We start from the raw sequence: 14,133 nt of genomic DNA on the forward strand, positions 1-14,133 counted from the left end.
ACTAAAAAGTATGAAAACTTGATAATTTATGTAAGAGGAATAACATAACCTCAAAGAGTCTTGCTCTGTTGCGCAGGCTGGAGTGCAGTGGCACGATTTCAGCTAGTTGCAGCCTCCGCCTCCCAGGTTCAAGCAATTCTCCTGCCTCAGCCTCCTGAGTAACTGGGACTACAGGTGCACATTCACCATACCTAATTTTTGTATTTTTAGTAGAGATCGGGTTTCACCATGTTGGCCAGGCTGGTCTCAAACTCCTGATCTCAAGTGATCTGCCTGCCTTGGCCTCCCAAAGTGCTGAGATTATAGGTGTGAGCCACTATGCCCAGCCTATTTAGATGTTTTAAATAAAACACTTGTGCTATGCTTGACCCTCAGACACTGCACAAAAGTGAGTGTATCCTATTTGGTCTCAGAAGTGAAACAGGGAGGGCATGAGATAGAAAAGAGCAAAGCAGGGGTCATGAGATACAAAACAGTAGAGGAGAAGTAACGGAGGAGACGGGCCCGAGAGCTCTAACAGACTGCACTACGAGGGGGAAAGACAGGAAAAGAAGTGGGGATGCCTGACTGGTCCCCTCACAGGGCCGATGTGTGTAGTAAAAAATCCACCACACAGGCCAACAGCCTGCACTTGGGGCAGCTGCCTGAGCATCAGCCTTTGAGCGAAGAGGAAGGCGGGGTGGCCTCAGACAGGTCGGGGCAGAATCTGTAACAAGGACGTGTCTGTTACTAACACGAGGCTGTGTCACTGCTGCTTGTTAAATGCCCGTCCCCCAGCTGTGACCATCAGAGGACGTATTCATCTTTAACCCACTGGACTGAGACAAGAGGACATTGCCTTCCATGAGGGCTGGCTCACTGGCAGTTCCAATGCAAAGTGGTAGAACGAGGGAGCTCCCAGCACTCTTAAAGCTAGAGTGCAAGTTCCCGCACCCAGACACTCCCACCCCCAGGGTCTGGATGACCAGGTGAAGGGCTGAGCGCATGGAGCACAGTGCTCGTCCACCCGCAGGAATTAGAACACAGTCCTTACCATGGAGCATAAAATTCCAGCAGCACTGTGTCTTTGTCAGCCACAAAATTATCAAAGTTTGCATCATTTAGGACCAAGACACCATTTTCTTCCTTAACTTCCAAGTCGTCTTCTTCCTCATCATCTTCCTCCTCCTCCTCCTCTTCATCCTCAATGGCATTTTCTCGGTTAGAAGAATCTGAGTGGAAAACCCAGACTGGTTACAAACCTGGTAGTGACTCTCCTTAAAACTTTCCTGGCCGGGCGTGGTGGCTCACGCCTGTAATTCCAGCACTTTGGGAGGCTGAGGTGGGCGGATCACTAGGTCAGGAGTTCAAGACCAGCCTGGCCAATATGGTGAAACCCAATCTCTATTAAAAACACAAAAACTAGCCAGGCATGGTGGCACGTGCCTGTAGTCTAGCTACTTGGGAGGCTGAGGCAGAAGAATTGCTTGAACCCGGGAAGCAGAGGTTGCAGTGAGCAGAGATTGTGCCACTGCACTCCAGTCTGGGTGACAGAGTGACACTCCATCTCAAAAAAAAAAAAAAAAAGTCCTAAAACTCATACACTTCACAAGGTGTCGAGTCCTGGGTGGTCCCTGGGGGCCCACCACGTGACTGGCTGGTGACATCAGGCCTCCCTCATGCCAGCAATTCTGTTCTAAGTTGGCTACTTAAAATTTCATTCAGAGGGAGGTCATGGCTAAATAATATTTGAAAACCACAGCTCTAGAACATAAAGTCCAAATGTCGCAGCATAAGTTGGAGAGCAGCACAGGCTACCCTTTCAGAGTTGCGGCCCCCTGCCTTGCTCTGCAAACCTTGCCCTGAACCCAGACAGCCTCCGCATTGGCCACTTCCTCCCTACTCCCTTGTACCCACCTCTGCAGTCTTCCCGGGCCTCGCTCCTGTAGCTCTGGCTCCCCTACCACATCCCACACTCTGCGTTTCAGGGGCACCGCATTTCATGATCTCCCCCTAGCTTGTCTGTGTTCAAGGTTATTGCTCACTGATGTGCCTCCTCCTCATCCTGTATGTTTCCACAGGCAGGGCCCCAGGAACACCTCCCATGAACAAATTATCCGCCTGGCCCCAAGAGTACCAACAGGAAGCAAGTACTCAATCTTGACTTTTCACTGCAGAAGATGGAATACTAATTCCATTTCTGAAAGGGGGTGGCATTTTACCTCATACCCATAAAAAATAGCCCTTTGAGTTTTATAATCCTTGAGGAAAAGGCTGAAGTGTGAAGGGAAAGAGGGTGGGAAATCACATTTCACTAATAAAGGCACAGAAACTGATGGGGTCAACATGCATCAAAAATCACACCTTTGTTTGGAAGCTAAGTTTTCTTCCTAGAATGTGAGAAATTGTGTATATTTCATTTTCAAGGTGCAATTTATTATTATTATTATTATTTTGCCAAACCACAGATACAAAGAACATGGAGTTGCCGTTTTTATTAACCAGGTTCTCTGGCTACTGTCACACCAGCCAACAGAACTGGGCACAGCAAGCATGGTAATTTCATTAACGCTAAAGCCAGAATGTTTCCAGGGGCCAAATATTCTTTTCTGGAGATGTGTCCCAGGAGGTAAACGAACACTGCTAGTTACTGTTTGGGGCTGTGGGTGAGGTCAGGGTCTGAAAACCTGCCTCCAGGATCCCAGAACTCCTGGGCTCACCAACTCTAATGAAGGAACCTGCGTGGACTCTGCGGCTGCTTCGCCACGGAGGCAGCCTGCACCCACCCCACATGGCCGTGCCTGCCCTCTGCTCCTCCAGTCTACTCCTTGGGTCTGCATGGAGCAGGGAGAAGGGGGCGGCTTTGTTCATCACCGTCAACATTTACCGATCTGCAAACTTTACAAAAAAGCCAACAAGAAAGCCCACCGGCACACTGGTCACCCGCACTCAGTCCTTTTCCTTTTAAGCATCCCACAACTTTTCCTGACTTGCACATTCCTGTTCCAACTTAAGGCCTAGGCTCCTCCTTTGTCGGCGGAGGGAGAAACAGCTCTAAAATGCCAAAAGCAAACCCACCCATCTGAGATGAGCCTCCTGCCTGCCACCCTTCCCTCCACACCGGGAACTCCCTAGGCACGGTCAGAAGTTCACGGAGGGCAGGCCACAGAGAAAGACAGCCTGGGCGCAGGCCCACTTCCCCTGGGGTCTCGGGACTGTGTGTGTCTGACAGTACAGGCAGGGGCCAGGCTGACATCTCCCCAAGGAGAAGAGGGAAATCCAATGTTCCCAAGGTTTTCTGGTCTCCCTTTTCAGATCATTCTAGACCCCAAAGAGGGAGAAAAAAGAAAAGATCCTCTGCTCTGTGCTATTTAGAAAATCTTGCCCACTCTATTTACCTGTGTCTTTGAAAGAACCGTGTGAGGTTGAAATGCACATCTTGCTCTGATGTCATTAACTAAGACCAAGCCGAAGTACTAGGTTGGTGAAAGTAATTGAGATTTTTGCCATTTTTTTTAAAAATCCTGGGTGGTCCCTAGGGGAGACCGCCAGGACCCCCGGCTGGCAGTTAGGTAGTGCTTTTGGGCCATCTGTATCCACTCTCCTCTCACTACCTAGCTGCTCTGCCCAGTACGAGTCAAAGTTACTTGCAAGCAGATGGGAAGATTGGAGGAAGGTCGGAAATAACGCACTGGGGAACTTTTTTTTTTTTTTTTTTTTGAGACGGAGTCTCGCTTTGTCGCTCAGGCTGGAGTGCAGTGGCCGGATCTCAGCTCACTGCAAGCTCCACCTCCCGGGTTCACGCCATTCTCCTGCCTCAGCCTCCGGAGTAGCTGGGACTACAGGCGCCCGCCACCTCGCCCGGCTAGTTTTTTGTTATTTTTTTAGTAGAGACGGGGTTTCACCGGGTTAGCCAGGATGGTCTCGATCTCCTGACCTCATGATCCGCCCGTCTCGGCCTCCCAAAGTGCTGGGATTACAGGCTTGAGCCACCGCGCCCGGCCTCGCACTGGGGAACTTAATCGACTCTTCCAGCTAGGAATCACAGCTAGGAGAGGAAGGGAAACTCAGTAATTGGCTCAGTGCACAGCAGAAGACTGACATTTGCAGTAAAGAGGCCTAAAACATCACCACATAGGAAATTCCTTTCCAGGGTGAATTTTACAAAAAAGAAATTAAGATGTGTTCTTACCTACGGTCGGCCTGAAGTGGGCTCTCAACACTACAATGTGATAGAGCTCCCATGATTAAGTGGGACCTGACTAGTCACCATGGGACACAGCATTCCTAAGAGGCAACTCATTTCTCGACCCTTTTAAAAAATGAATTTTTGTGAGAGATGGTGGATCACGCCCGTAATCCCAGCACTTTGGGTGGCCAAGGAGGGCGGATCACCTGAGGTCAGGAGTTTCAGACCAGCGTGGCCAACATGGCAAAACCCCATCTCTACTAAAAATACAAAAATTAGCTGGGCATGGTGGCGCATCCCTGTAATCTTAGCTACTCAGGAGGTTGAGGCAGGAGAATCGCTTGAACCCAGGAGGCAGAGGATGCAGTGAGCCAAGATCATGCCACTGCACCCCAGCCTGGGCGACAGAGTGAGACTAACAAAAAAAAAAAATAATTCCATTATCTTTCTAAAGGATAAACAAAAAATAAGACATTCCCTATGTAATTAAGGACTCTCAACTGCATGGACCCTACCTTTCCATTCCTCCCCAGCTCACAGACAAGCCCAGGATTCATTCTTCTGCAATTTGGGAAGGTGCTAGCTCTAGATTCCTATCTACCAGAAACCCACACATCCCTGCAAGCAAGAGAGTCCACGTTTTAGTGGGAGAACACTTTTCTCTGGGCTTCATTTTTAAAGGTGGACATTCTAGGATAGAAAATATATCCAGGGCTGGGCGTAGTGGCTCACGCCTGTAATCCAAGTGCTCCTCTGGGAGGCCGAGATGGGCAAATCACGAGGTCAGGAGATCAAGACCATCCTGGCCAACATTGTGAAACCACATCTCTACTAAAATACAAAAAAAAGTTAGCCAGGCATGGTGGCACACGCCTGTAATACCAGACACTCAGAAAGCTGAGGCAGGGGAATTGCTTGAACCTGGGAGGTAGAGGTTGCAGTGAGCCGAGATCACACCACAGCACTCCAGCCTGACAACAAGGAAGACTCTGTCACCAAAAAAAAAAAAAAAAAAAAAAAAGGCCAGGCATGGTGGCTCACACCTGTAATCCCAACGCTGTGGGAGGCCGAGGCAGGCGGATCACCTGAGGTCAGGACTTCGAGATCAGCCTGACCAACATGGAGAAACCCCATCTTTACTACAAATAAAAAATTAGCCAGGTGTAATCTCAGCTACTCAGATGATGCCACTGCACTCCAGCCTGGGCAACAAGAGTGAAACTCCGTCTCAAAAAAAAAAAAAAAAAACATGGCCAGGTACAGTGGCTCACGCTTATAATCCCAGCACTTTGGGAGTCCCAAGGCGGACGGATCACGACGTCAGGAGATTGAGACCATCCTGGCTAACACAGTGAAACCCCGTCTCTACTTAAAAAAAAAAAAAAAAACAAAAATATTACCCTGACGTGGTGGCAGGCGCCTGTAGTCCCAGCTACTCGGGAAGCTGAGGCAGGAAAATGGCGTGAATCCGGGAGGTGGAGCTTGCAGTGAGCCGACATCGCGCCACTGCACTCCAGTGACAGAGCAAGACTCCGTCTCAAAAAAAAAAAATATATATATATATATACATATATATATCCAGAGCCTTTCAGTACCTTCTGAAAAGATGCAACCTTCCTCAGCATGAGACAAATGAATTCCCACGTTCATCTCCACGTTGCTCAGTCCTTGTGCTAAGGCCTCTCCTGAAACGTGGGACCCTCACCTAAGCAGGCTGCCGCAGTCCCTGTCCACTCCCATGGGGCACACCTGATGACAACACTGGGTCCCTGCCCAGACGCACGCAGCTCCTTTCAGGATGTCCTCACTCTCCATCCTCGGCTAATCACTCTCATCTCCACCAGAAAAATGCCTGAAACAGCTGCATAAACTCTACCACCCAGCCAATACTGAAGAGTTTATATTAAACACAGAAACAAGAACTGCGTTATCAGCTATGGTAACCATTATAGCTGATATTTACTTATGTACCAGGCACTGTGCTGGGTTCTTAAACACACCACTTCACCCCTTAAGGGAGATTGTATTACAGGTTATATTACATGTTACAGATGAAGAAACTGACATGCAGGAACTATAGTCACCTGTCCAAGGATCACAAAGCTACTTAGTGGAGGGTCCTGACCACTTAACTGCTATGCTGTATTGTCACCTTAGATTTTCTTCCCAATACGCCCAAAGTTTTTGGAGGAACATTTAGATTTTCCACATTTTTATGGCTCCGAAAATAACTATGTCTCAGGAATCAAAAGAGGAGGGCAGTTTAACGCTTCCTTAGCATGAAACATGGGTGACTTTCCACTTACTTTTAAATCTAAACAAACCAATACCACATAAAAGCAGGCAACAAACAGGATCAGAATATTTTCCTTTCCTATTTTAGCAGGAAGGATGCGTAGAGCGCAGGCACCTTCTAATCTGAGACTGGAAAGCCATGCAACATGAGGCTTAAGCCATCAGAGCTTAACAGTGTATTTAATAACTATGTTGGGGCATTTAAGTTCCTGAACACCACTGTGCTGTCTAAATCTAAAATGTAACGGAAGCAAAAAGAAAAAAAAAGCCTCGAGACTTGAAACACTTGAGGGGTGAGGTAGTGTAGACTTGAAATAAATCTGTTGGACAAGTTATCAGTGAATCTATGACAGGTTTTGACAATGAAAGGCCGAGGGATGCCCTCAGGGGTGAGAAACGGTCAAAGTAAGCCCACATCGGTCAAAGTAAGCCCACATCGTGGCTCACACCTGTAATCCCAAACACTGGGAATTTAAGGGCGGAGAACTGCTTGAGGCCAGCCTGGGCAACATAGTGAGACTCCATCTCTACCAAAAAAAAAAAAAAAAATTAGCCAGGCAGCCGGGTGTGGTGGCTCACTCTTGTAATCAGGAGATTGAGACCATCCTGGCTAAGACGGTGAAACCCCGTCTCTACTAAAAAATGCAAAAAATTGGCTGGGCATGGTGGCACGTGCCTGTAGTCCCAGCTACTGTGGAGGCGGAAGCAGAAGGATCACTTGAACCCGCGAAGCAGAGGTTGTGGTGAGCTGAGATCACGCCACTGCACTCCAGCCTGGGCGACAGAATGAGAAAAAAAATTAGCCAGGTGTGGTGGCAAGCACCTACATTCCCAGATCCTTGGGAGGCTGAGGCAGGAGGATCCCATGAGCCCAGGAGTTTGAGGCTTAAGTAAGCCATGATCGCGACAGTGCACTCAAGTCTGGGCAACAGTGTGTGATCTTGTCTCCGGGTGGGGGGAACCGGAGCTAGAAGCCCAGGAGGCCTGCCCTTGGCCATGATGACCCCGGGGATTCCTAGGCTCACCCCAGGAGCAATTGCTTCCCAGGGACTCTACTGTGTTGAAGACCTCTGATCCAAAGGATAAACGTGCTGGTCCTAACACCTCCTAAAGCCACTCTCCCAGGCCTCTCAAGAGTTCCCCCAAAAACAAAATCACTGGATCAAAACCAAGGCAGTGCTATAGTGCTTTTCCGCTATGTTCCAAGAAGCACCTTCCACCCACACTGGTCCTCAAACTTCACTGTGCCTCTAGAAGTTCATTCTATGTCTCAAGGGAGAAGTGACTTAAAACGCAGATTCCGGGGCCCACCCCTGCATTCTGCTTCAGTGTATTTTGGGCATCTGTATTTAAATAAACTGTATTTAAATAAACACTCAGGTGATTTGGGTAAAGGTCTCAAGACACAATTTGTAAGCAGCCCCGCTAGCTGGGTCCTTTCGGCAGGTGTTTTTCTCGCCAAGTGTGGGTTTTTACTTCCTTTTCTATTTGGGCAAAGACTCTTTTTGCATCAGTGACCCACACAAAGTTACTCAATCTGTTTGAAAGAGTATAAAGTTCACAATTTCCCTACACACTAACATTATAAAAGAGTGTATATTTATATTGGAACAAACTTAAAAGGTTAAAAAACTAGTAATTGAAAATAAGGGCAGAAGAAGAAGAAAGTTAAGACCAGTACCTGGAAGCCTTATTCTCTAGGAATAACAACCTTTTCTTAACTAGTACTTCCTAATCTTCAGAGTTCTTATGTTTGCAGTTAGCTCATTTCGAAGAAAAATGCAGGAAGCATGAAGAAGTTTTAGTATTTCTACTGGAGTGCGCGCTTCATGGGCAGGGACCACACACACCATCTTTTCCTCCCAGAACCCAGTGCAGGGACTGGCACACAGTAAATGCTGAATAAATGCAGAAGGAATGGTATTCTCCAGTTTCTCAAAGTTGCAAACCAAGCCATCCTTTTCTCCCTTGAACCAGAATCTTTGGATTAATCATTTCCAAATCCACACACTAAATTTTAAGAAAGAATGCTTGCTGTTCCAAAGAACTAGCACTTGGTTCTTCACGCCTCGCCCCTTCACTACAGGAGCTCCCTCTCCCTTCCCACTGCCTGGGCGCATTCGCCTGGAGTCAGCCTGGACCTGAGGAAAATCTGCAAATTAGGGCGAAGGACCCAGCTGCAAAAAAGGCGCTCTGCAGCCCTCTTCAAGCCTCGGGTGACAGGAGGCTTCCAGGGAGTCGGAGCCCGAGAGACCCCGGCCACCTTCCTGTCCTGGGAGCCCCAAATCGATTCTGCCACAGCCACTGCCACAGCCCCCGCCCCTTCAACTCCGCCAAGTTTACCCCGGGCTCGGCGCCCATCGTTAGTTCTGGAGCGGACCGCGCGGAAGCCAGCCCGCCGGGGTTGCAGCGCCCAGGCCCCCGCACATCTCTGCAGCCCCCGCAAGCACGGCCCGACCCGCGGCGCGCTTGCCGCTCACCTTCGTCCGGGCCCTCGGCACCCGCCACGGCCAGCAGCTGCGCCAGCCCAAGGAGCAGCAGTAACAGGTAGGCTTTCCGGGGCCTCATGGTACCGGGGGCGGAGCGCGGCCTCCTCGCGTCGGCGGCCGCTGCGCGCACCGAGAACTCTGGGTCTGGCCGACCGCCCGTCGCTCCTCAGCGACGCGGGAGAGCCGGAAAAACCCACGGGAAGTCGGCCCCGGCGATTGGCAGGGGGCGGAGGAAGCCGCGGGCCGGCCAATCCCAGAGTGACGCCGGCGCGGACCGCGTGCGCCTCGGCCGACTAGAGTCCGCTCCGCGGCCCTAGGCCCTCCTTAGTCCTGCGCGCGGCCCTCGGTTGCGCGTTTAAAACTCCGAGCCCTAACGTGAGGTGCCCCCTTCTGATTGGCTGCACCACGACCACCAATCAGCGGCTGCCACTCGGTTTGCTGGGAGCGCACAGGCCAAGAGAGGGAGCGGGGGAGAACAAAGGCGGCGGGCCGGGCACGGGGAGGGCGGGACCTGGCTACGCCTCGGGGCGCTATTGGCCATCGGTGTCGGGGGCGGGGCAGGAGAGGCGGAGCCTGGAAAATATGGAGCGGGGCGGGGCTCGGCTCAGCATTCTGTGGCCGAGCTTGGCAGTAAGAACACGTGTCGGTACCGGAGCGGTGGGGAGCAGTGGCGAGCAGGGCGGTCCTCGCAACCCGCCGGGGCTCTGAGGGTTTGGAGACCAACGCGGGCAGAGGAGCACGAGCCTGTTGCTAGAAAGAGGGGAGAACGGGGTTTCCAAGTCCGCTACATGTTCGTGGGCTTCTTAATTTTTCTGCTTGAGCAAATAAAAAGTTTATTTCTCTCCGGAGTATTGAGCGGGGAAGAGCATGCAGTAAAGTGAACCCAGACTAGAATCTGGGGAAGCCTCTCTCCAAGGTTTCATCTCGGGGAAACAAGCCATCAGACTGTCTAAACTTTGCCTCGTCTTACTTAGTCCTCTAGTGATTTTCTGCAAAAGAAAATACCAGATAGGCAATCTAGTGGTTTACACAGATCTGAATATAAGCTTGAGGTTTTCCCTCTTGACCACTTTGGAGAAGAAAACTAGGTTACGATGACGATTTTTGTATATCAGAAAAGAAACCCGTAATGTGCATTAAGTTTGAGACTTTTTTTTTTTTTTTAAACACCTAGGAGTTTTAGAAGGCAAATAGGGAAAAGAAAAACCTAAACTGAAGTTCAGGAGTATTTTCTCGTGTGTGCAGATTATTACGCGAGGAAGGAAAAAAAGGGTAACTCACAGACCTTAGCAATTAAAAAGATTTAATTTTTTTTGTTGAATGCCTATTAATCTGATGGTTCCTGGTCAATTTTGTAGGGCAGAACATTATGCAACTAACTCTACAGTACACACTTATTACTATTGTGCTATGAACGCTGGCTACCAGTTTGGTATCGTGTTATTTTTTGAGACAAGAATCTTGCTCTGTCGCCCAGGCTGGAGTGCAGTGGCGCCATCTCCGCTCACTGCAGCCTCCGCCTCCTGGGTTCAAGTGATTCTCCTGTCTCAGCCTCCTGGGTAGGTGGGACTACAGGTGCCCGCCACCATTCCCTGCTAATTTTTATATTTTTAGTAGAGACAGGGTTTCACCATGTTGGCCAGGCTGGTCTTAAACTCATAACCTACCTCAAGTGACCCACCTGCCTCGGCCTCCCAAAGTGCTGGGATTACAGGTGTGAGCCACCGTGCCCAGCCTTAATATCATTTTAAAAGATAATCATGTTATTCAAAAAGAAGAGTCAGAGTTCTCATCTTTCTTCTTGTTTCCTATGACTGTTAAACTGAGAGGAATGAGGAGCCCATTTGCTCAGTGGTGGGAGAAACAATTTCACTGGCCTTTGGTCCATACAAAGATAGGAAGAAGGCTCTTGAAGTGCTGTCTGTATATGTACATAAACACACATGTATCTTGTGAAATTAAAGTAACAGTGTTCTTTTTGAAAGCATTTAGGGTATAGCTATAGAAGTTCATTCAACAAAACAGAACTTTATCAAGTTGGAAAGCTCCGTTCTCTTTATCCCTAAATTTTTCACTCAATTGTGTTACGGATACAAACAGGCTGGGAGACTACTGTGTTGAGGATCAGAACGGAGAGAGGTGAGAGATGATACTTTCATGAATATATATCCAAGATCTCCATAATTGGTTGCTTTAAGTGTAGACAGGCTAGCTGTCAAATCATAGATATGAGGCAGGGCACAGTGGCTCACTCCTGTAATCCCAGCACTTTGGGAAACTGAGGCAGGCGGATCACCTGAGGTTCGGGGAGTTCCAGATCAGCCTGGCCAACATGGGGAAATCCCATCTCTACTAAAAATACAAAATTAGCTGGGCATGGTGGTGCGCGCCTGTAATCCCAGCCCCTTGGGAGGCTGAGGAGGCTGGAGAATCACTTGGAGGCAGGAGAATCACTTAAACCCAGGAAGCAGAGATTGCAGTGAGCTGGGATTGCACCACTGCACTCCAGCCTGGGCGACAAGAGTGAGACTCCATCTCCAAAAAAAAAGAATCATAGAAATGGACCCTAGTTTGGAAATTCATTCATGTAAATGAACTTCTCCCTGGCTTATCCCCAGAGCTGTGATTTAACATTATAATGGTGGGTTTACAGACCAGTTTGAACATGCATTTTCCTCTGCTTCTGCACAGACTCCCTAGAGAAGTGATCACACCACTGCATTCATCCTGGGTGACAAAGCGAGACCTTCTCTCAAAAAAAAAAAAAAAAAAAAAAAAAATCAAAGATCAATCTTAAGTATAAATTCAAGCTCTTTAATACATATAGGGCTATTCAGGTTATTTCTTCTTCAGTGAGTTTCAGTAGTTGGTGGGAATTTGTCTATTTCATGTAAGTTGTCAAATTTATTGACATACAGTTTTTGGTTGTATTTGCTATGGTCTGAATATATCTCCCAAAATTTGTATGTTGAAACTTAATTGCCAATGTGATAGTAATAAGAGATGAGGCTTTTAGGAGGTGATAAAGTCATAATAGGTAGAGCCATTATGGATGGAACTGGGGCCCTTATAAAGGGCTTGAGGGAATGGGTTCATTCTCATCCACCATGTGGGCACACAGTGTTCATCCCCCTCTGCCTTTCCATGTTCCGCCTTCTACCATGTGGAGATGCATTAATGACAAGAAGGACCTTACCAGACACTAAATGCCAGCACCTTGATCTTGGACTTCCCAGTCTCCAGAACTGTAAGAAATAAATTTCTGTTCTTTGTAAATGACCCAGTCTATTTTGTTACAGCAGCAAGAATGTGCTAAGAGAGTATTCTTTTCTCGTGCTTTAAATCACTTTAGAGTCAGTAGTGAGGTCACCTCTCATTACTGATATCAATAATTTTTGTCTTCTCTCTTTTTTAATGATGAGTCAGGCTAATGGTTTATAAATTATATTCGTCTTCTCAAAGAACCAGCTTTTGGCTTCACTGATTTTCCTTATTGTTTTCTATTTTCTATTTCATTGGTTTCCATTTTAATTTATATTATCTTCTGCTTATTTTAGGTTGTATTTACTCTTTTCTCTGTAGTTTCTTAAAGTGAAAGCTGACATTGATTCGTGATCTTTTCTTCTCTTTTAATATGGGCATTTTGTGCTATAAAATTATTCCTGATTACTGCTTCAGACCTTAAATTAGGTGGGTGGAGATGGTGGCTATAGGAGAGTCTGTGTAAAGAATTAGAATGAGGAGAATTTGAAGAAAAGTAGGTTATTTGGCATAGCTGACATATAGTGAAAGGAGGTGCAGCACGGGATAATAAAGATGGAGAAAGAAGGAGCCAGGTGATAAAAGGCTTTAGCCTGAGGGCAGTAAAGTGTCAGTGAAGCAGGTGAGTGTGGCATGATAATATTTGCATTTTATAAAGATCACTCTGGGGGCCGTGTGGGAGCAGATGTGACTAGAGTCAGAAAGACCAAATAGAAGGTGGTCTCACACTAATTTTTTTTTTTTTTTTTTGAGATGGAGTCTCACTCTGTTACCTAGGCTGGAGTGCAGTGGCACCGTGTTGGCTCACTGCAACCTCTATTTCCTGGGTTCAAACAATTCTCCTAACTTAGCTTCTTGATCCTGGGAGGCAGAGGTTGCAGTGAGCTGACATGGCACCACTGCACTCCAGCCTAGATGACACAGTGAGACTCTGTCTCAAACAAACAAACAAAAAACCAAAAAACAGAGGAAGAAAAAGATAAAGAAGGAAAGAAATCTATAGTCCCACTACCCAAAGATTACTACTGTGAATGTTATGCCTTCTCTCCTTCTGCCTTTTTTTTATCCTTATCAGCATGCATACACAATACACACATTCACATACATAATTTTTTGAGACAGGGTCCGGCTCTGTCTCCCAGGCCGGAGTGCAGTGGCACCATGTCAGCTCACTGCAACCTCTGCCTCCCAGGCTCAAGTGATCCTCCCACTTCAGTCTCCCAAGTAGCTGGGACCACAGGTGCGCACTACCACATCCGGCTAGTTTTGTGTGTGTGTGTGTGTGTGTGTGTGTTGGTTTTTTTTTTTATTGAGACGGGGTTTTGCCACGTTGCCCAGGCTGGTTTTGAACTCCTGGACTCAAGCGATCCACTCCTCTCGGCCTCCCAAAGTGCTGAGATTATGGGCATAAGCCACCAAGCCCAACCCACAGTTTTCTTTTTTATTAATTTTTTTTTTTTTTTTGACTGCGCCTGCTCAGCAGGGCTACCCCATGGGCAATGTGCTGAGACAATTTTCTTTCACAAAATTGAAATACTCTGTATACAGTCTTTGGTGCTGTGCTGGGTGTTTTTTTTTTTTAATTCCCACTTTCATTATATTAAAAATATTTTTCTACTTTATAGGCATTTTATTTAAAGAATAGAGACAAGGGGCCGGGCGCGGTGGCTCAAGCCTGTAATCCCAGCACTTTGGGAGGCCGAGACGGGCGGATCACGAGGTCAGGAGATCAAGACCATCCTGGCTAACACGGTGAAACCCCGTCTCTACTAAAAATACAAAAAACTAGCCGGGCGAGGTGGCGGGCGCCTGTAGTACCAGCTACTCGGGAGGCTGAGGCAGGAGAATGGCGTAAACCCAGGAGGCGGAGCTTGCAGTGAGCTGAGATCCGGCCACTGCACTCCAGCCTGGGCGACAGAG

The 14,133-nt window shown here is 47.9% G+C and overlaps 1 protein-coding gene across 2 annotated transcripts in view; it reads right to left on the reverse strand.

Annotated features, from left to right (window-relative positions):
- Positions 1-9,315, reverse strand: part of PDIA4 (protein disulfide isomerase family A member 4) — a 28,440-nt gene extending 19,125 nt beyond the window's left edge. For both annotated transcript variants that reach the window (XM_025378762.1, XM_025378760.1), the window contains exons 1-2: positions 8,944-9,315; positions 1,034-1,211 (exon numbers count right to left, since the gene is read on the reverse strand). In XM_025378762.1, the coding sequence (XP_025234547.1) occupies positions 1,034-1,211; positions 8,944-9,031 (266 nt within the window). In that variant the 5' untranslated portion in view covers positions 9,032-9,315. The remainder of the gene's footprint in view (positions 1-1,033; positions 1,212-8,943) is intronic.
- Positions 9,316-14,133: the final 4,818 nt, after the last annotated feature.

This window comes from Theropithecus gelada, chromosome 3, assembly GCF_003255815.1.
Source record: "Theropithecus gelada isolate Dixy chromosome 3, Tgel_1.0, whole genome shotgun sequence".
NCBI lineage: Eukaryota > Metazoa > Chordata > Mammalia > Primates > Cercopithecidae > Theropithecus > Theropithecus gelada.